Genomic DNA, 23,469 nt, shown 5'->3' on the forward strand with positions numbered 1-23,469 from the left:
TGCCCTATGTGTTTATTCCTTTTGCAGGGGTCAAATACATATATATATGCAAACAACAATAGAACAATAAAATGCTGTAACACAGAATATTTCCTTTTCCCATTTTTATGTCCCTTTAAAGGACCAGTAAATACAGTAAATTTACAAATACAAAATAAAAAGACAATGCAATAGCACTTGAGCAAATGAGCAGTAGATATTTTTTTATCTGACACATTTCAAAGTTATGTCTATTTCCACTCCCCTGTATCATGTGACAGCCATCAGCCAATCACAAAGGCATATACGTATATATTCTGTGAATTCTTGCACATGCTCAGTAGGAGCTGATGACTCAAAAAGTGTAAATATAAAAAGACTTTGCACATTTTGTTAATTGCATGCTCTATCTTGAAAGTTTAATTTTGACTTGAGTGTCCCTTTAAGGTTTATTTATATATATATACGGGTCACTTCTTTGGAACCCAATATTAACCCCTTAATGACCGCAGCACTTTTCCATTTTCTGTCCGTTTGGGACCAAGGCTATTTTTACATTTCTGCGGTGTTTGTGTTTAGCTGTAATTTTCCTCTTACTCATTTACTGTACCCACACATATTATATACCGTTTTTCTCGCCATTAAATGGACTTTCTAAAGATATCATTATTTTCATAATATCTTATAATTTACTATAAAAATTTTTATAAAATATGAGGAAAAAATTGAAAAAAACACACTTTTTTAACTTTGACCCTCAAAATCTCCTACACTTCAACAACTACCAAAAAACTCCCATGCTAAATAGTTTCTAAATTTTGTCCTGAGTTTAGAAATACTCAATGTTTACATGTTCTTTGCTTTTTTTGCAAGTTATAGGGCAATAAGTACAAGTAGCACTTTGCTATTTCCAAAAAAATTTAAAAAAAATTAGCGATAGTTACATTGGAACACTGATATCTGTCAGGAATCCCTGATTAACCCTTCACATATATATATTTTTTAAAAGAACACAACCTAAGGTATTAAACATGGGGTATTTTGACTCTTTCCATGCAACTATTTTACCACCAATCTATGCCAAAGTTTGAAAAAAAAAAAAAAGTGGTGATTTTTTGACAAAATAGCAATTCAAGAATACATTTACTGAGAACGTTAAGGGTTACTGCCAAATAACACCCCAATATGTCTTCAGCAGCATCTCCTGAGTACAGTGATACCACCCATGTATAGGTCTGTTGGGTTCTCTGGGGGCTAAAAGGCCTTATTTTTAGGGGGCGCATTCCAGTTTTTCAACTTGGAATTTTCATATCTGTCATCATGCACCCATGTCCTATTTGGGACATTTCTGAAGCCGGCCAATGTAAATTACCCCCATCAAATCATATATTTTTGAAAAGTAGACACCCTAGGGTATTTCAAATGCTAGTATTTTAACACTTTCCATGCACTAATTCAACCACTAGTCTTTGTCAAACTTTTAGGTAGTCATTTTTTTGCATTATTTTTCACACACATTGTACTTTAGGCATATATTCTCAGTCCCTGTTATGTGTTACTGCCAAAAAAAACCTCAATATGTATTCAACAACATCTCCTGAGTACAGTGATACCCCCCATGTATAGGTGTGTCGGGTTCTCTGGGGGCTAAAAGGCCTTAATTTTAGGGGGGGCATTCCAGTTTTTCAACTTGGAATTTTCACATCTGTCATCATGCACCCATGTCCTATTTGGGACATTTCTGAAGCCGGCCAATGTAAATTACCCCCATCAAACCATATATTTTTGAAAAGTAGACACCCTAGGGTATTTCAAATGCTGGTATTTTAACACTTTCCATGCACTAATTCAACCACTAGTCTTTGTCAAACTTTTAGGTAGTCATTTTTTTGCATTATTTTTCACACACATTGTACTTTAGGCATATATTCTCAGTCCCTGTTATGTGTTACTGCCAAACAAAACCTCAATATGTATTCAACAACATCTCCTGAGTACAGTGATACCCCCCATGTATAGGTGTGTTGGGTTCTCTGGGGGCTAAAAGGCCTTAATTTTAGGGGGCGCATTCCAGTTTTTCAACTTGGAATTTTCACATCTGTCATCATGCACCCATGTCCTATTTGGGACATTTCTGAAGCCGGCCAATGTAAATTACTCCCATCAAACCATATATTTTTGAAAAGTAGACACCCTAGGGTATTTCAAATGCTGGTATTTTAACACTTTCCATGCACTAATTCAACCACTAGTCTTTGTCAAACTTTTAGGTAGTCATTTTTTTGCATTATTTTTCACACACATTGTACTTTAGGCATATATTCTCAGTCCCTGTTATGTGTTACTGCCAAAAAAAAACCTCAATATGTATTCAACAACATCTCCTGAGTACAGTGATACCCCCCATGTATAGGTGTGTCGGGTTCTCTGGGGGCTAAAAGGCCTTAATTTTAGGGGGCGCATTCCAGTTTTTCAACTTGGAATTTTCACATCTGTCATCATGCACCCATGTCCTATTTGGGACATTTCTGAAGCCGGCCAATGTAAATTACCCCCATCAAACCATATATTTTTGAAAAGTAGACACCCTAGGGTATTTCAAATGCTGGTATTTTAACACTTTCCATGCACTAATTCAACCACTAGTCTTTGTCAAACTTTTAGGTAGTCATTTTTTTGCATTATTTTTCACACACATTGTACTTTAGGCATATATTCTCAGTCCCTGTTATGTGTTACTGCCAAAAAAAACCTCAATATGTATTCAACAACATCTCCTGAGTACAGTAATACCCCCCATGTATAGGTGTGTCGGGTTCTCTGGGGGCTAAAAGGCCTTAATTTTAGGGGGCGCATTCCAGTTTTTCAACTTGGAATTTTCACATCTGTCATCATGCACCCATGTCCTATTTGGGACATTTCTGAAGCCGGCCAATGTAAATTACCCCCATCAAACCATATATTTTTGAAAAGTAGACACCCTAGGGTATTTCAAATGCTGGTATTTTAACACTTTCCATGCACTAATTCAACCACTAGTCTTTGTCAAACTTTTAGGTAGTCATTTTTTTGCATTATTTTTCACACACATTGTACTTTAGGCATATATTCTCAGTCCCTGTTATGTGTTACTGCCAAAAAAAACCTCAATATGTATTCAACAACATCTCCTGAGTACAGTGATACCCCCCATGTATAGGTGTGTCGGGTTCTCTGGGGGCTAAAAGGCCTTAATTTTAGGGGGCGCATTCCAGTTTTTCAACTTGGAATTTTCACATCTGTCATCATGCACCCATGTCCTATTTGGGACATTTCTGAAGCCGGCCAATGTAAATTACCCCCATCAAACCATATATTTTTGAAAAGTAGACACCCTAGGGTATTTCAAATGCTGGTATTTTAACACTTTCCATGCACTAATTCAACCACTAGTCTTTGTCAAACTTTTAGGTAGTCATTTTTTTGCATTATTTTTCACACACATTGTACTTTAGGCATATATTCTCAGTCCCTGTTATGTGTTACTGCCAAAAAAAACCTCAATATGTATTCAACAACATCTCCTGAGTACAGTGATACCACCCATGTATAGGTGTGTTGGGTTCTCTGGGGGCTAAAAGGCCTTATTTTTAGGGGGCGCATTCCAGTTTTTCAACTTGGAATTTTCATATCTGTCATCATGCACCCATGTCCTATTTTGGACATTTCTGAAGCCGGGCAATGTAAATTACCCCCATCAAACCATATATTTTTGAAAAGTAGACACCCTAGGGTATTTCAAATGCTGGTATTTTAACACTTTCCATGCACTATTTCAACCACTAGTCTTTGTCAAACTTTTGGGTAGTCATTTTTTTTGTGTTATTTTTCACACACGTTGTACTTTAGGCATATATTCTCAGTCCCTGTTATGTGTTACTGCCAAAAAAAAACTCAATATGTATTCAACAACATCTCCTGAGTACAGTGATACCACCCATGTATAGGTGTGTTGGGTTCTCTGGGGGCTAAAAGGCCTTATTTTTAGGGGGCGCATTCCAGTTTTTCAACTTGGAATTTTCACATCCCATGCACCCATGTCCTATGTAGGACATTTCTGAAGCCGGCCAATGTAATTTACCCCCATCAAACCATATATTTTTGAAAAGTAGACACCCTAGGGTATTTCAAATGCTGGTATTTTAACACTTTCCATGCACTAATTCTTTGTCAAACTATTAGGCAGTCATTTTTTGTGTGTTATTTTTCACACACATTGTACTTTAGACATGAATTCTCAGCTCCTGTTATGTGTTACTGCCAAAGAAGACCCCAATATGTGTTCACCAACATCTCCTGAGTACAGTGATACCACCTATGCATAAGTTTCTTGGCTTGTTCGGGGGGTGTAATGCCAAATGTCCAACATGCGTTTGTGATTTTTTTTTCACATTTAACATATTTTCTTTGCCTATTGTCTTTTTGGGGGTATTTTAACATACCCCAATTTATTTGTTTCCATGAATGTGCATATTTTTGAAATGTTGACACCCCAAGGTATTGTATATGGTGTGCTTTGATGCATTTGAAGTAACTGTTTTAGCTAAAAAAATTGGAGAAAGTGTATGGTGGCATTTTTTCAATTTTCATTTTTACACACACATTGCTTTTTGACTATGATTTAGGAGAGACTGTTGTAAGTTAGTGCAAAAAAATACTTCAGGTTGTTTTCTGCTAGGCACCCTGAGTACACCTATGCCCCCCATGCATAGGTTTGCCAGGATTTTGGGAAGGTTATGTTACAATTTTATGACTTGTGATTTTAGTTATTAAGTGAGAGTATTTCTTCTGATAGGCCTATCTTTAGTTTGGGGCCTATTGTAAACCCCACTTTTATTTATTGCCATGAATGTGCATATTTTTGAAATGTTGACACCCCAAGGTATTGTATATGGTGTGCTTTGATGCATTTGAAGTAACTGTTTTAGCTAAAAAAATTGGAGAAAGTGTATGGTGGCATTTTTTCAATTTTCATTTTTACACACACATTGCTTTTTGACTATGATTTAGGAGAGACTGTTGTAAGTTAGTGCAAAAAAAATACTACAGGTTGTTTTCTGCTAGGCACCCTGAGTACACCTATGTCCCCATGCATAGGTTTGACAGGGGTTTTTGTAAAAAAAAAAAAAAGAACAGCCCCATTTTAGAAAAAAAAATATATTAGTGAAATGTAAAAATCTGGCACATTAAAAGTAAAAAAATAACAAAAAATTTAACAGTAAACATAACAAAAAAAAAATAACAGCAAATTTATTTATTTTTTAAAAATTGACCATTGTATGGTACCGCTTGAAGCAGTCCCCAATGCAGAGTCCAGGCTGTCCAGGGCAATCAGGACAGTGATATACAGTGTCCCTTCTCTGCCCCCTCTTGGTACAGACTCTGCATTTTTTTTGTGGTCTCTGCTTTGCGGCAGTAGGGGGGATTTTAAAAATAAAATGAGTAGCCCCAACTCTGCTCTCTCCCATCACCGCCCGGGGAGCAGGTGCATCATGGTACAAAATCCCCGAAATGATCTGGAGCTGAAATTGTAAAAAAGTCAGTTTCATTCCGGGGTTTGCTTTTTTGAACAACAAAAAAGCGTTGTGGGTTGCAATCTGCATTAGGTAAATTGCAACCTTTTTGTACCAGGCCCTTGTCTTCCGCATAATTAGGTAGGGCTGCAGCAGCTGATCTGCCAGATCAACACCACCCATATGTCTGTTATAAGACTTGATGCACACTGGCTTCCTTATGATCTCAGCTCTGCCACGTACAGAGACCGCCACCGTCCTCTCTGTGTGGATGGTGGTAAGAAGGTATACATCCTTCTTGTCTCTGTACTTCAGTGCCAACAGCTCCTCTTGGCGCAGAGCAGAGGTCTCCCCCCTTCGTAGCCGGGTGCGTACAAGTTGTCCTGGGAAACCTTTGCGGTTCTTTTTAATAGTACCGCAAGCTACTGTATCAAAGCAATACAGTAGCTTGAACAAAAGGACACTTGTATAAAAATTGTCTAAGTACAAGTGATACCCTTTGTTCATTAGGGGTAATATCAGGTCCCAGACAATCTTGCCAGTGGTTCCCATATATTCTGGGCAACCTGGAGGGTCAAGGTGGCTATCCTTTCCCTCATACACCCGGAAGGCCTGAGTATACCCAGTCTCGCTCTCACAGAGCTTATACACCTTTACCCCATACCTGGAGCGCTTGGAAGGAATATACTGCTTGAATCCCAGCCTTCCCTTATACTTCATCAGGGATTCATCAATGCATATATTCCTTCCAGGTGTATAAGCCTCTGCAAACCTGGCAGAAAAGTGGGTAATCAGGGGGCGGATTTTATACAGCCTGTCAAATTGGGGATGCTCCCTAGGGGGGCACAGGCTGTTGTCGCTGAAGTGCATGAAATGAAGAATCATTTCATATCTCTGCCTCGACATACTCTGGGAGAAAATGGGGGTAGAGCAGATGGGGCTACTGCTCCAGTAGGAGCGAACGGAGGGTTTCTTTATGATGCCCATCAGCATAGTCAATGCCCAGAATTATTTAAATTCTGGCACATTGATGGGGGCCCATTGCTGCTATGCCAAATATGTTTCAGGCTTTGCAGCACGGTACTGATGGGCATATAAATTAGTTTGGGCGACAATGTTCCCCAATACATCATCACCCAGAAACACCTCCAGAAACTGTTGGGGGCTAAAACCTGCCACATCTATATTTATGCCAGCATTTGCTGTGAAGGGTGGGATATCTGGCCTCTGGAGATGAGGCGTTACCCACTCTTCAGCGGCAATGGCAGCAACACGCCTCCTTCTGGCAGGGGGGCTAGCAGGGGGGCTGGCAGGGGGGCTAGCAGCCACAGATACATCACTATCAGTTGAGACTGCATCTAATGATGTATCTGAGCATATGGCAGGGTCAAAATTGGGGTCTGAGTCAGACATAGAGGCATCTGACTCTGACGCAAGGATGGCATACGCCTCCTCAACACTATATCTTTTCTGTGACATTTTTGTATCTGTCACAGAAAAACAAAATTAATTAATTAACTAAATGGCCTTTGGGTTTTTTTAAAAAAAAAGTACAGCTATGCTAATGCCAGTGATTTATAGCGATCACTGGCAAGCTAGGGGTTAAATACTTTTTAAATTAAATTAACTAAATGGCCTTTGGGTTTTTTTAAAAAAAAGTACAGCTATGCTAATGCCAGTGATTTATAGCGATCACTGGCAAGCTAGGGGTTAAATACTCTTTAAATTAAATTAACTAAATGGCCTTTGGGTTTTTTTTAAAAAAAGTACAGCTATGCTAATGCCAGTGATTTATAGCGATCACTGGCAAGCTAGGGGTTAAATACTCTTTAAATTAAATTAAATTAGCTAAATGGCTCTGAAAGGAGCCTTTGGGTTTTTAAAAAATGACAACAACAAAAATTAACCCCTAAAAAAATGCACAGACAGCAAAAATGTACAGCTATGCTAATGCCAGTGATTTATAGCGATCACTGGCAAGCTAGGGGTTAAATACTCTTTAAATTAAATTAGCTAAATGGCTCTGAAAGGAGCCTTTGGGTTTTTAAAAAATTACAACAACAAAAATTAACCCCTAAAAAAATGCACAGACAGCAAAAAAGTACAGCTATGCTAATGCCAGTGATGTATAGCGATCACTGGCAAGCTAGGGGTTAAATACTATTTAAATTAAATTAAATTAGCTAAATGGCTCTGAAAGGAGCGTTTAGGTTTTTAAAAAATTACAACAACAAAAATTAACCCCTAAAAAATGCACAGACAGCAAAAAAGTACAGCTATGCTAATGCCAGTGATGTATAGCGATCACTGGCAAGCTAGGGGTTAAATAGTCTTTAAATTAAATTAAATTAGCTAAATGGCTCTGAAAGGAGCCTTTGAGTTTTTAAAAAAAAATACAACAACAAAAATTAACCCCTAAAAAAATGCACAGACAGCAAAAAAAAGTGCAGCTGTGCTACTGCCAGTGATTTATAGTGATCACTGGCAAGCTAGGGGTTAATGGCTCTGAAAAGAGCCTTTGGATTTTAAATTTTTTAACAAATAAAAGAAAGAAATCTCTCTCTGCTAAAATACAGGTCTCTCTCTTTCTCCAACAAAATGGCAAGTGAGGAGAGGGAGGGAGATCCACACTGATCAGAGTCAATATTTACAAATATTGACATGATCAGACAAATGGGGTATTTTATTATTATTATTTTTTTTTTCTAAGAAGGCTCAGATTGGGTGACCCTAGCTTGCCCCTATGGTGAGACAGGCTAGGGACACCCCCAGATGCCCCATGATGCACCGGGCATCGCCATTTTGGAAGCCTCATGGGGGAGGGGGGGGCGCTATATGTGGGGCTTTTTTATTTTATATTTTATTTATTTTTTCCCATTTTTTATTTAATTCATATACTAACTAAGTGCCTCGACCCACCGAGGCACTTAGCACACTAGCAGAGCATCGGAAGCGTGTCCGATCGCTTCCGATGCTCTGCTGCACTGCCGGGCTCCACGTGGAGCAAAACCGGAAGTGATCACTCAAGGGGGAGTGATCAATCCGGTCCCGGCACTCCATAACAGCACTGTAGGGATGCCTAGACATCGAGGCATCCCTGCAGTACTGTAATAGTGCCTGGAAGCGATCTTGATCGCTTCCAGCACTCACTTTAGCCGAGGACGTGCAGGGTACGTTGTCAGGCGTTAACTGCCTTTTTTTTTCAGATGTACCCTGCACGTCTTCGGTCACTAAGGGGTTAATATATACGCAATTAAACACAATTTGGATTGTCATTTTTTTGTTATGTGTCTTAAATGGTATTATTTATTTTAAAGCTAATTTCCTTTTTATGTAAAACATAAAGATAATCACACAAACCAATTGAAATAATATTCTTGTTCTTGAAATACAATCGCCAAAGGGTTTTTTATAAGACATAATTATGCAGTAAACTCTGGCAGCTGCAGTTCCTCTGTTTATTTGAAAACTTTATTCAGATTTTGTGTCCTTTCTTCCATAAAGTACATAAACAAATCCATAATACACACATTACAACAAATGTTTATTATTTTTCTCTGTTTACTGCAAGCCGAAAGGGATATTACATGGAAAACAATCTTTTACAATAATCTACAGTATTATATGCAGTAGTGAAAATGTTTTATTCTTGCCAGTCTGATTTGTATAGAATACCAAAATTACTGAATAATTATATTGCAGTTATGTTTTTGCTCAGCTCAGTCCGCCCAATATATAGTATTTTGCAGCAGAGAAAAATAATCTGGTGTTAATCTAATAAAATGTATATATGAGCATGTATTAATTACAAAGCTGAGGATGGGATGTCATTAAAATATATCTATTCTCTTTTCTTCTCCAGGGAAGATGTCAGGACCGCAAACGTGATAGCTGCAGAGGCTGTGACATGCCTTGTTATTGACAGAGAGTAAGTACATGTTTACATCAGATATCTAAATATACATATATATTTAAATGTATTAAAGCTACCTTTAGGTTGAAAGTATTAGGTGTATTATGACATGTAACTATTGCGTTAATGACAGAAGATACTTTTGCTTACACTTGGTCCCATCTCCTTTCCAAGATGTCCCATTATACAGATGAAAATATACAAATATTTCAAAATCCAAACCTTTTCTGGTCCCAAGCAGTTTGGATAAAGGATTTAGTGCCTGTACCAGCAAAAAAAAGTGGTTAAAGGAGAAGTAAACACATTGTAGTTACAAAACACTTCTGTTCTCTTGCTATAGTATAACATTGATATGCCAGGTCTAAACCTTTTTAAAACATATTAAAGGGACATTAAACTCAACATTTTTCTTTAATTATTCACAATACAATTTAAAAAAAGCTTCCAATTTACTTATTTTCTTCATAAATGGAAAGAGTTCATAGCTGCATTCATTACTTTTGGGAAATAAGAACCTGGCCACCAGGAGGAGGCAAAAACACCCCAGTCAAAGGTTTAAATACTCCTCCCACTTCCCTCATCCCCCAGTCATTCTTTGCCTTTCGTCCCAGGAGGTTGGCAGAGAAGTGTTAGAAGTTTGTTTTCGTCTCTTATGGAGGGTAATACTCTTCGACATGGGACGGGAGTTTTAAGAAATCCTGTCAGTCTCTCATTGAGGGCTTAGATGAAAGTTAGAGCCCGGAGATGCAGGAAGAGTCTTTCTGTGAAACCATCCCGACTCATTTTAACAACTCCTCAAGCAATCAGCGTTGTTGAACTTTGCTTCAATGCCTGCTTTCTTCTCTCAAGTCCATGGCGGAGGCGAGGCTACTATCCGTCACACTTGAAGGGCCGTGTTCCTGTTCCATGGCATAGATTCCGGTAAGATCATTTCATTTTACTTCTTCATGATTGTACTGTAACTCATTTGGGAGTCAATGGGACTTCTTTAGTATCTTGGAATCAAGGGTTAATATCTCCTGAGGAGCATTATTGAACAGGGGGAGTTTAATCATGTTTGTTATCTGATACAATCTGCTTATGTGTGGTGTTAACTGGGCTTGTGGCTTTTGGAATATAACAGCCTTTTGAAGTGACGCAACCTTATGGTCGGGCACACTTTTTTTGGACTGTACAGTTCACCTTGTGACCAGGCGTGTTTACATTTTGGTCTCCCATTTCCGTATTCCTGACTGTGTGGCGACAGAGAATTCTAGTCCACTGGAGTCTGGTTCATAGGAAGTGGTGAGTGCCCCAGCCATTGTGGGTGTCAGGTGCAGTTTAAATTGTTTTATATTTAGTCCATTTTGTGGTATTCTTTATCCAGTTATGGAGGATGCTTATGTTGAGATTGTTCAACTTTCTGATTCAGTTTCTTCGTCCTGTGACGAATGCGAATTGGCCCCATTGACTCAGGTCAGTCAGTTATGTTCTTTAGGCCATTCTAGAGCGCCTTGTTCCTCAGGCTTGGGGATTCAAGGGACTGCTGTCCCATCTGCCTCGGGGGGGGGGGCCCTCTCCCCTTTAGTGGTTCTCTTCTTCATTGAGACCTCTTGGATTTTGTATGTTTCTCCTTGTGGATGGGTCACCTTCGGGGGACTTGGATTCCCTTCGGGAGTTGGTTGTTCCTTTTCAGGACATTAGACAGTGAGGTCTTTTTGGGCTCCGGTTAGGGGTCCTTTACCCGTGTTGGGAATGCTCTGCATCTCCTTCTTGGGATAGAAGAGGTCCTAGTGGTTTTCCACTCATATGGTTCAGGTGTTACCATTCAGGTGGCATCCAAACCCATGTTTTACTGTCCTGTGACTTCAAATCTGAGGTGATGTGGAGGTTTGACGTTGCTCTGTTCGGGTGACTTGTCCTCACCATTCATCTTGTGTCTGGAGCTCGTGGCAAGCTGGACAGCTAGTTCAGCATACTAATGCTCTGTGGCTACTCTGTACTGTAGCAAACTGAGGGTTGCTTGTTCGATCCCCGGTGAGGTCTACTCAGCCTTTCCTCCTTTCGAGGTTGATAAAATGAGCAATGTCTTGTGTCCCTTAAGGGGGATTAGCCACATTTTTCAAACACAATCATGTTAATGTTGCTTTGACTCCTGTTAGCTTTAGTGTCGTTTCATGGCCCTGGCTCTTTGGAGTGTTGGGCTCCTGGGCTCCCTTTGGGTCGGGACTTGCAAGGGCTTCTTGCTCTTGTTATCCGGGTTGTTCTGGATTTTTCCCTGGGAAGTCTGTTTTTGATATCAGACGAGGGATTTATGTTCCTGGAAGATTGTTAAATCTAAACATTTGTGGGGCCCGGGCTTCTTGTCCTGATTGTCTCGGTTGTCGAGGGTTTTACTCATTGTTTTCTCTTTATGGATCCCGCTGTGGGATGTTACCGGACCTTATGATCCTAGGACAGGCTTGGGGGTTCCAGTTTCCGGGGTACTTGGGCTTAGCCCTTGTTCTGGCTGTTCTGTTTTACAACTTGGCCAGATTTACTGAGTGCCGGGGCTTCTTGGGGCTTGTCTTGTGCCGGACGATACGGTTCCCTTGGGACAGCCAACTAACGTGACCTGATAGTGGGTTTTCCTGCTTAGCAAACGGAAGGTTTGTGGTTGCTCGGCTGTCTCTTTTGCGCCTGGTATGTGTGCTAGCACAATGGTGTTTTAAGGGGTTCTTCTGTGTTCGTTGGTGATGTGGCCTTGTGTCCTCTCGGGTTCTTCCTACGACTTCCTGTTTTATGGGCAGGTGTTTATTGTCGCTCTTCAGGGGGCTCATTGTCCTCCTTACGGAGGTGTTTTTTCTTTTTTAGGGGCCTCTCCTGTGTTCGGGAGGTTGGAACAGATGTTTTATCTGGTTCGGAGATAACCAGACAGTGGACCTCTTTTTTAGAGTTTCTGTGCCTCTCCCCCTTTGAGATCTGTGAGTAGGCTTGGCACCCTGCATTGCCTGGTGAGTGTCCTCTGTCTTGGAGGTTGGGCAATTTGCTATTTTGTTCGGCTGTTTTTTCCTTATGGATAGGGTTTTCTCTGTGTCTTCCTATGGATGGCAGAGTGTTACTGGACTTATTCTGAGTTTGCTACTTGTAATTTTCTGTTTGCTCAGTCTCTGAGTTCTGACGTTTTGAGGACTTTGTCTTCAGCTGTCTTTTTCGGTGCTGTTGCACGATGTTTGGGAGATTTTTCTTCTCCTTGATGATGCCCGGTTGCTCCTTATGGGTTGGGCGTCGTCTCCCCTTGTTCTCGGGATCCATTCGGGTCTCTGTGGCCTTGGCCTTCCTTTAAAGGGGGTTTTTCCTTTATGGATTTTGCTGTACCTTTTGGGTATCCCTTTGGCTTACCCTTGTCCTTTCCCTTTTGGGGATTTTGTTACTGTACTAGTAAAGGTTGTGTGGGACCGACTTCTGGGTGATGGTTCTCCTGGAGGAGTGTTGGTTCAGTCAGTCTGCTTGCGGTCTCTAGTTAGGCTTTTGGACTATCTGCGGGTCAGTGTCCTTGGTGCCTTTTCCTTCTAGTTTTGTTACCCATTTTTTTTCAGGTCTGGTGCCCTCAGAATGGGCCGCCTATTGTACCCTCCCGTTTTGGCATTCAGTGTCCTCTATAGCTTGGGTATTGTTTTCCCAAAAGTAATGAATGGAGCTGAGGACTCTTTCCATTTATGAAGAAAAATTTAAATTATGCTTACCTGATCATTTTCTTTTCTTCTGATGGAAAGAGTCCACAGCTCCCCACCCGTATATTTTCTGTGGGGCGTCCCTTACTTTTTATATATGGCACCTTTTTACCCTGATATTTCTTCTACTGTTCCTTGTTCCTCGGCAGAATGACTGGGGGATGAGGGAAGTAGGAGGAGTATTTAAGCCTTTGGCTGGGGTGTCTTTGCCTCCTCCCAAAAGTAATGAATGCAGCTGTGGACTCTTTCCATCTGAAGAAAAGAAAATTATCAGGTAAGCATAATTTAAGTTATTGTCAAATTAGCTTTGTTCTCTTGTTATTCTTTGTTGAAGAGATACCTAGGTAGGTAGTGTGCACATGCCTGAAGCACTTCATGACTGGAAATAGTGCTGCCATCTAGTGCCCTTGCTGATGTATAACATTGTTGCAAAACTGCTGCCATATAGTGCTGCAGACACGTGCACACTCCTGAACTTACCTTCCTGCTTTTCAACAAAGGATAACAATAAAATGAAAAAAATTTGATAATAGAAGTAAATTGGAAAGTTGTTTAAAATTCTAAGTTCTATCTGAATCATGAAAGAAAAAAAATTGAGGTTTTATGACCCTTTAACATCTTGTTTGCTGCAATTGTATTTTTTCAATAGCCAAACTCCACCCAACAGGTTTTTACTTCTGTGTCACTTTACATTTTGGTTTCTTTTTAGTTCATTTACAAAGCAGGAATTAAAGAGACATGAATCCCAACGTTTTTCTTTCATGAAATTAGCTTAATTCTCTTCATATCCTTTGTTGAAGTAGCAGCAATGCACTACTGTGAGTTAGCTGAACACTTCAGGTGGTTCATTTGTTTGAGAAATGCAATTTATTTTCTCAGTTTTTCAACTGTTGCTCATTTCCAGCTACTGACAAACTTCAATAGTAATGTTAAAATAGATAGCTGAAGAAGCGGCCAACATAAAACATAACTGACTGCAGGAAACATTTTTTAGAAATGGCTATTGCAAAAAGTAGAATGTTCAGTATAACAAAGATAAAAGCCAAAACGTCTATTGATGACTTTTTTTTTTGTTTGTTTTTTTACTCCAACAACAATACTGAGGTTCTATTTCTACTCAAGATATTGTCATATAAGACTGGTGACTATAGCTATAGAAGTGAAAACTGCAGATTAAGTGACCCTATGTGTTGGTGTTTCATAGACTGTTGACATTTTTATATAAACACTGACAAATGCATTGTTATGGTTTTTCTATTTTAGTGTCAATGATTATAATATAAAAATATAGCTTGTGTCATCACTGGAAAACAATTGTACTTGTTACTGATTAATACTAATGTCTTCTTCTGCCTTTCTAGAAGTGACCTTAAAGGGACACTGAACCCAAATGTTTTATTTTGTGATTCAGATAGAGCATGCAATTTTAATCAACTTTCTAATTGACTCCTATTATCAAATTGTCTTTATTCTCTTGGTATCTTTATTTGAAATGCAAGAATGTAAGTTTAGATGCCAGCCCATTTATGGTGAACAAACTGGGTTGTTCTTGCTGATTGGTGGATAAATTCACCCACCAATAAAAAGGTGCTTTCCATGGTTCTGAACCAAAAAATAGCTTAGATGCCTTCTTTTTCAAATAATAGGTGTAAATTAGAAAGTTGCTTAAAATTGCATGCTCTATCTGAATCACAAAAAAATTTTTTTTGGGGTTCAGTGTCCCTTTAAAAACCATCATTTGAATATTATAATAATGAAAATGACAACTGTATATTAAAGGGACATAAAATAGAAAATCTTTCTTTAACATTTTAGACATTTCCTTTTACTTCTGATGTCAAATCTGTTTTATTCTCATCATATCATTTGTTAAAGGAGCACAATGCACTACTGGGAGCTAGCTGAACACTTTAGGTGAGCTAAGGACAGGAGGCATATAAATGTAGCCACCCATCAGCAGCTAGCTCCCAGTAGGGCATTTCTGGTTCTGAGCCTACCTAAGTATGCTTTTTAGCAACAGATACTAAGAGAACAAAGCAAATCACATTATTAATAAAAGTAAATTAGAAAGTTGCTTAAAATTTGATACTCATGAATCATGAAAGACAAATTGTGAGTTGTATGTCCCTTTAAGATATTTTTCTCTCTTCAAAATTAGTTTGCCAAATTATAATTCATTTTAGTTCCTAAAAATAAACACCTTAATTGTAAAACTAGAAAAAGTTGCCTTCTCTACAAGTTGAAAAGACATAAAAGAAAAACAGAGGGCACCACAATGGTTTTTATATTTGAGGTTTGTATTTTTAAGAGAAGTTATAAACAATTTCTTCTATTATCATTTTTTCTTAATTTTCTTGGTATCCTTTGTTAAAAAGCAGGGAGATAAGCTCAGGAGCGTGCACATCTCGAGCACTATTTGGCAGCAGTTTTGTAAGAATGCTATACATTTGCAAGAGCACTAGAGGGCAGCACTATTTCCTGTCATGTAGTACTTCAGACACTTACCTAGGCATCTCTTACACAAAGGGGCCTATCTATCAAGCTCTGAATGAAGCTTGATGCCCCGTGTTTCTGGCGAACCTGCAGGCTCGCCAGAAACAGCAGTTATGAAGCAGCGGTCACAAAGACCGCTGCTCCATAACCTGTCCGCCTGCTCTGAGCAGGTGGACAGATATCGCCGGAAATCAACCCAATTGAGTATGATCGGGTTGATTGACACCCCCCTGCTGGCGGCCCATTGGCCGCGAGTCTGCAGGGGGCGGCATTGCATCAGCAGCTCTTGTGAGCTGCTGGTGCAATGCTGAATACGGCGAGCGTATTGCTTGCTGGTGCAACGCTGAATACGGCGAGCGTATTGCTCGCTGTATTCAGCGAGGTCTGGCGGACCTGATCCGCACTGTCGGATCAGGTCCGCCAGACTTTGATAAATTGGGGCCAAAGAATACAATGAGAACTATTTGATAATACAAGTATATTGGAAACTTTTAAAAAATAGTATGCACTGTCTGAAACACAAAATAAATGTTTGGCTTTCATATTCATTTACAACATGGTGGTGGGCAATACTAAAATTAAACTAAAATGTTACACTTATTTCTTAAAAAATAATAACTAATATAAGTTTTAAAAACAGATCTATATATTAAAGGGATATTCCAGCCAAAATTGGAAACCACATGGGTACATTTCGGTATTGAACAGAAGCAATTTTGTAATATACATGCATTAGCAAAAATGCTTCTAATAAAAGCTATAGCTGTTTTAAAAGTGTATTTAAGTATGCACCGTGCACCAGCATTTTAAACACAACACTTGCTGAGAGAGGCTAAGGTGCTTGTACCATCTGGTATTGACTCAATTTGTTAATTGCTGGCATGATACAAGCCCCCACAGATGAACTGCGCAGCTGCATTGTTTAAATTGTGGATGCAGTGATAATATCTAGTTATGCTTCACATGCACGTGCAGAGAAAAATGTTAACACTAAAACAGCTATAACTTTTACTAGAAGCATTTTTGCCAGTACATGTATATTGCAAATATGTTTCTATTCAAAGATGTGATTCATCTATGTGCATTTAAATTTTGACTGGAATGTCCCTTTAATCTTAGGCTAATCTCTTCTTGGAATACATCATTTAGTCCAGCATTTTTAGGGTTTAGTGTTCTTTTGATATAAACATAATGGAAAGTTGGCGGCTTCCATTTTTGCAGTTTTTATACACAGTATATATAGAGCACTCAGTCACTACAAAAATATAAAGTTCCAGCTCTATATACTGCTCGCTAACCTGAAGTGCACAACACAGTTGTCAATAAGCTGGTGGTGATTAGGGAATTGGCAAATGTGGTGAAATTGGAATTCGCTTGGTAGAATGAATAGTCCTGTGGACATTCGTTTAGGACAGTCGAATTTTGATAAGAATGAAAATCCATTCAAATTCAGTAATCAAATGTTATTTCTGGTTTTCAAATGTTAATTTTGTTTTCAAATGTTCATAATTAGATTGAATATCCACATTATACTATACCCTGTGATCTTGTGCACATTCTCAGTAGGATCTTATTCCCCAGAATGTGTGTATATAAAAAGACAGTGCAAAATTTGATAATAGAAGTAAATTGGAAAGTGCCTTAAAGCTGCATGCTCTTTATAAATCATAAAAGTTTATTTTGACTTGAATGTCCCTTTAAGTTGGAGAGAAAAAAACCTGTGAGATCTGTAGTGCGAAAATCTTTACAAAAATATGCTGGGATTAGAGTGTCTATTTCATATACGCCCATGGTACGCCCATTTTCAGCCCGTTTTATGAAAAAACAACAATTACGCTTTGTATTTTGTACTTAAAAGTACAAATTTCAAATTGATTTTTGCGCATCCAGTGTACTTAAATACAAATTTTATTGTGCACTTTTGTAATGTCCACATCTCTTCCGCTTACGAAAATGCAGTATACGCCCCTTAGCGAGACACCCTATTTTCAGGGTAAAAAGTGGCTTTAGATCATTCTACCAGGGAAATAGAAAGACTGGCGAACATTCTTTAATAATCTCGCCAGCCCAGAGACCTTTAGATCATGGAGCCCAGAAGGTTGAATAGGTACTTTAACTGGGCAATTAGCCAGCTGAGCTAACTAATCAGCAGCTGAACTTGTATCACTGTCACACAATAAATAATAAGTACAAACGACTTTGCTTTCATCTGGGAAATATGACATTTCAATTAAAATATCATTTGACATACCTCATTTAAGCTGGACAGTGATCTGATAATAAACCTCAACATCCATAATATTTAATAATTGCCTAGTCGTAGACGCAAGGCTGCAGCGTTTTTGCCAAACTGTGTACTAATCAGCATTTTATTTATAATATTTAGATGTAATACAGAAAACTGCAAAATTGAATTAAAAGACATGCAGTTTATCTGAAAAAAAATTAAGCTTTCAAATTATTATTTTTTTAATTTAAAAAATACAACCACTTTTCTAGGCACAACAAATTAATATTATTACTTTCCTCATATATTGTGTAACAAAACAAAACAGCAAAAAAATTGAATGTTGCAGCACATTTAAATTCAACAAATGTACGCTCATATCTCAGATTGTGTCTGAAAAACCCGTGTATCCGTTACTAGTTGAAGGATTAAATTGCACAACCTCAATCCATTAAGCTAATGAACCTTTTACATCTTTTTCAAGAAAGCATTACATTCATGTGTTTCTGCTAGTAATTTAAATTTATTCGCAACTCTTGAACTTTGGCATTAGTGGTCAAAATACCATGATGTCCCTTTTTCTAGAGATAATACATTTCTCTCTAAATTGAAGAAATGAATATGATTTTTAATGCAATGTGATTTTAGATGAAACATGTATGTAGTTATTACATAAAACTTCAGAACTTAAAGGGACCGCTTACCCTTAATTTGTTCCCAACGATTTTCCTGCTTTAGTGTATTAAATTGTTTACATATAGCTCATTTACCTTTATATCAGCACTTGAAATAGATGATTTTGCTTGTGCTTTCCCTACTTATACTGTACGTTTCTATACTTAAAGGGCCAGTAAATAAACTATATTCACATAATCAATTATAATTATTATTATACTTTATTTATGAAGCGCCATCATATTCCACAGCACTGTCCATGGATACAGTTAATTAAAATAAAACAATAATATAAAATTTGTAAGAGACAGGACAAAATTTACAAACACACACAGGAGGAATTGAGGGCCCTATTCCCGTGGGAACTTACAATCTAGAAATAGAAATAAAATGCAATAGCACTTAGTCTGAACTTCAAATGAGTAGTAGATTGTTTTCTGACACATTTTAAAGTTATGTCTGTTTCCACTCTCCCTGTACCATGTGACAGCCATTATCCAATCACAAATGCATAAACGTATATGGAGTGAATTCTTGCACATGCTCAGTAGGAGCTGGTGACTCAAATAGTGTAAATATAAAAAGACTGTACACATTTTGTTAATGGAAGTAAAATCGAAAGTGGTTTAAAATTGCATGCTCTATCTGAATCATGAAAGTTTAATTTTGACTTGAGTGTCCCATTAAGTATAGGGTATTGACAAGCTATGTAAACACAGCCAGCAAAAAAAATACACTCCGTGTGGGTTATGAGAGAGGTAAAGTTATAAAATGTCCTTTTTCTATTGTTCTTTCTAAGTATTTTACAGAAACAGAAATAAAAAAGGGAAGCATTTGAGTGATAATATAACAATGCCTGCAACATTAGCCTATTTTAATGGGTTGTGGTTTCAAAGAGCAAATCAAGCTATTTAATTTACAAAAAGAAACATGAAGGAGCAATTTCTCATACATTTTATGCCATGCAGCTGGTATAACAAGTCATTGGGAACACATTAAGGGGAAAACTGTTTTACAGTACACTGTCCCTTTAAAGTGATGGTACACTCTCCCCTTTATAGAAACAGATCTGGAATGTTAGTGATATTTTAGATGGTGTTTAATTAATCAGTTGTAACAAAGATGCGCTATAACTTACTTTTTAATATAGATATAAAATTCAAATACCTCAGGCTCCACCGCCCACTTCAAAAGTCACATTTTCTGTGTGCTAACCCACTACATTTTAACTTGTATTTGCTTCTAGTTTAGTATAAATATTATACATGTATTCTGAATTTGTTGAAGTAACACAAAAACATTCAACATACAGTTTTTACAACCATAATACTAAATACACTGCTGTATATAAAGCCTAAATACATCAAAACACAAAATAGAAAGGGCACAACTTAAAGAGACAGTTTACCCAAAGTAAATGTTCTCCCTTTTAATTTGTTCCCAATTATCCATTTTGTCTGCTGGAGGGTATTCAATTGTTGACAAATAGCTCCTTTGCCTTTATATTGGCATTTGAAATAGCTGATTTTGACGGTGGTAACCATACCTATACTGAAGTTTTTAAACTTAAGTATAGGCTATTGACAAGCTATGTAAACACTGCCAGCTGAAGAAATTACAGTCCCAGGGATTGGGAGAGATACAATTCTAAAATGTTATTTTTTACTTGTATGATATAGAGACAGATATGAGAAAGAGAAGCATTTGAATGATAAGATAAAGATATCTGATCTCTCTGCAAGCTTAGCCTACTTTAATGAATTGTGGTTTCAAAGAGCACATCCAGCTATTTAATTTACAAAAAGAAACATGGAGGAGCAATTTCTCATACATTTTATACCCTGCAAATGGAATAACAAGTCATTTGGGAACACATTAAGGGGAAACCATTTTTACAGTACAGTATAAAACTTAAAGGACAAAATCTAAACTCTAAAGTAAATTTCAATTCAATCATAAAATGTAACAAAACTCACATTTTCTTTTAGCTCAATACTGTATATCCAGAAATGCAGGCATTGCCCCTTCGAGAGATATGGTAAAAAGTTTGCTTTTTTAGAGTATAGTGAGGGATCACAGCACTGGTGGATCATTTTCATATAAGCTCATATGAGCAGGGAGATGTTAATAAACTGTCCCTATGTATTTAAAGGGACATGAAACCCAAAATGTTTATTTTATAATTCAGATAGCGCATACAATTTTAAACAACTTTCCAATTTACCTACTTCTGTTATCTAATTTGCTTTATTCTCTTGATATCCTTTATTGAACGAGTAGCAATGCACTACTGGAAGCTAGCTGAACACATTGGTTGCCATTGACAAGAGGTATATATCAGCTGCTAGCTCCCAGCTCCTGAGCCTACCTAAGTATGCTTTTCAACAAAGGATATCAAGACAACAAAGCAAGTTAGATAATAGAAGGAAAATGGTTTAAAATTGTTTGTCTGTCTGAATCATGAAAGAACATTTATGGGTTTCAGGTCCCTTTACCTCCCCAAACTGGTGATTGGCTGCTACATGTGTAAGCTACTCCTAATTGGCTCAGCGGTCATGTTCTGCTGAAGATCTGCAGTGTATTGCAAGTAATAAACTGAATTTTGGGAGGTGTTAAACCTCAAATGATTTACCTACAGAAATCTCCATAAACTTTAATAGTGAATTTGTAGAAGATCTAATGATAAAGGATTACGATCAACCCTATACTTAGCAAAAATTACATACATTAAAATGTCCCTTAAAGTTGCATCAGAATTAATGTTCCTTTATGTGCGTATGCGCTGTATTCTGTAATTGTGTTTTAATTTAAATACTAGTTGTGTAATATTGTAATTGAATAAATCGAAACCATTGTACATAATGAGTCTTATATTTCATTTATTTTTATTCACCTCTGAGAATATAAATGCCTCAATGCACCAGATTTTTACTTTTTATCTTAGTTTAAAGGACATCTTTGAACGTAATTTATTTAATTAGATTAATCATTTCTGACCTTCATATCACATTTTCTGTTACTAGATGTGAATAACAAAAGCATATGCTCTCTCTCAGGTGACACAGTCAGTTATTGAAAATAAAATATATTATTAAACAAAATAGGTTTATGCAGAAATGTTTATATGCAAAGAGTGGTAAACCTTCTCACCTTTATCTTTTATTAAAAAAAAATCTCGAGTGATGGTACATTTTTCTAATTTAAAGTGATATTAAATAAATATTAAAATTAATATAAAAAAAAAAAATCTATAATACATAGATAACCAACCAGTGTCCAAATGCACTAGTTATGTGGCACCTGGGAGAATGGAACTAAAATGTGTGCTATGGAGACTCTTTGTGGGCAGGTACACCAGGTGGCCATACCTCCGAAGACCTATTTAGAGAGAACAACATATAGGAAGTACCCTGAAACCCTATGGCACTGGATATTTTAAAATATATATATTATTATTTATGGGTTTAATAGTTTTTAGTGTTACTTAAGTAAAAACAGATATGTTAAATCAAAGTAAACAGAAACAGAAACGGTGTGTTACAAAGCAGCAAACAATTTACTTGTTTTTTTGTTGCAAAATGAGCACTTTCTGTAGCCCCTGCCCTCAGGGAGATGAGAGAGCTGAGATCTTTTGAACTTAAGTCAGCTCAAGTCACTCTAGAAGATGTATGAGATCAAGCTAGATAAGCCTTTCTTTATAGACCCAACCTGTGACATGAAGTAATGGACAGTGCATAAATTAAGTTAAAATAAATAAAAATAAAAGGTAAAAAATCCTTTTAATATGATGAATACTTCCTATTGCAATGATTTCTATAAAGTATAAGCCACTGCTTAGTGCTTTTTATTACAACAATGAAACAGACTGTTTTATATCCCTTTATAGGAAAGAAATCCTCAAACTTGGCCCTCCAGAGGTTTTGGAACTACACTTCCCATGATGCTCAGCCAGCATATCAGCTGGCTGAGCATCATGGGAAATGTAGTTCCCAAACCTCTGAAGGGCCAAGTTTGAGGATGTCTGCTTTATGGCTGCCCCCTTTTCTTAAGAATTTGGCCATCACTACCACAATATATATAAACAAACAATGCTTAATTGCTTATCTATATCATGAATTCATAAGAAAATATTATGCTATAATATAAAAATATTATGCACTAGAATTTTAGCCAATCAAATCAAGCAGTAAGTCTCCATATGGGTCATCTGTTCCTCTAGCTGTCACATGCTTGATGAAAAATGTAAATTATTTAAATTGCTAGATATTAATTTAGGTTTAAAAATGTTACTACATATTGTTTTTATTTTATGATTATGGTTGGAACATTTTTTAGCCTTTCTCCCACTGGAAAAAATATCTGCGAACACCCATTAAATAAAAAAAAATATATATCTTTGATGCTTGCAGCTAAAATATTGTTATTCATAGCACGTTACACAATTTAAATACCAGATCTTTGTTTATAATTTTGATTAAATATAACTTGCTTTCTTCATATGCAAATTCAGTTGATTTATATTTCCTGATTTTTATCCTTAATTACACTTTAAAATAATGCTAAAAATTAACCTCTGTCAATTTTATTTCAGAAATTTGAATTACCAATGTTTGAAAGCAAATAACGATTATAATTTTTGATGGATCAATTTAATGCAATAAATTAGAGCAATTCAAATGCTTAACAAAGAAAAAAAAAATATTTTTATATCTCATTTGCAAAAATGATAAATAAAAACACTGATTTTCTGGCCCTATTTGTGAACCAATTCCTCTAAATTGGTTTGGGACTAATCAACATATTATTGGTACTGCCAAGAAAGGCCCGGGCACAAATTTATGAATATGCTCCATTTTATACTGTATAATGAAAATGGCAATCAAAAGACAAAATAAAACCCACCCTACTGAGCCTATAGTCTTTGACCATTGTTCAACT

The 23,469-nt window shown here is 37.2% G+C and overlaps 1 protein-coding gene across 3 annotated transcripts in view; it reads left to right on the forward strand.

The window, feature by feature from the left end:
• PRKG1 (protein kinase cGMP-dependent 1) overlaps positions 1–23,469 on the forward strand; it is a 1,360,211-nt gene that overhangs the window by 1,226,885 nt on the left and 109,857 nt on the right. For all 3 annotated transcript variants that reach the window (XM_053692228.1, XM_053692227.1, XM_053692229.1), the window contains one exon: positions 9,394–9,459. In XM_053692228.1, coding sequence (XP_053548203.1) covers positions 9,394–9,459 — 66 coding nt within the window. The remainder of the gene's footprint in view (positions 1–9,393; positions 9,460–23,469) is intronic.

The sequence above is a fragment of the Bombina bombina genome, chromosome 9, assembly GCF_027579735.1.
Source record: "Bombina bombina isolate aBomBom1 chromosome 9, aBomBom1.pri, whole genome shotgun sequence".
Taxonomy (NCBI): Eukaryota; Metazoa; Chordata; class Amphibia; order Anura; family Bombinatoridae; genus Bombina; species Bombina bombina.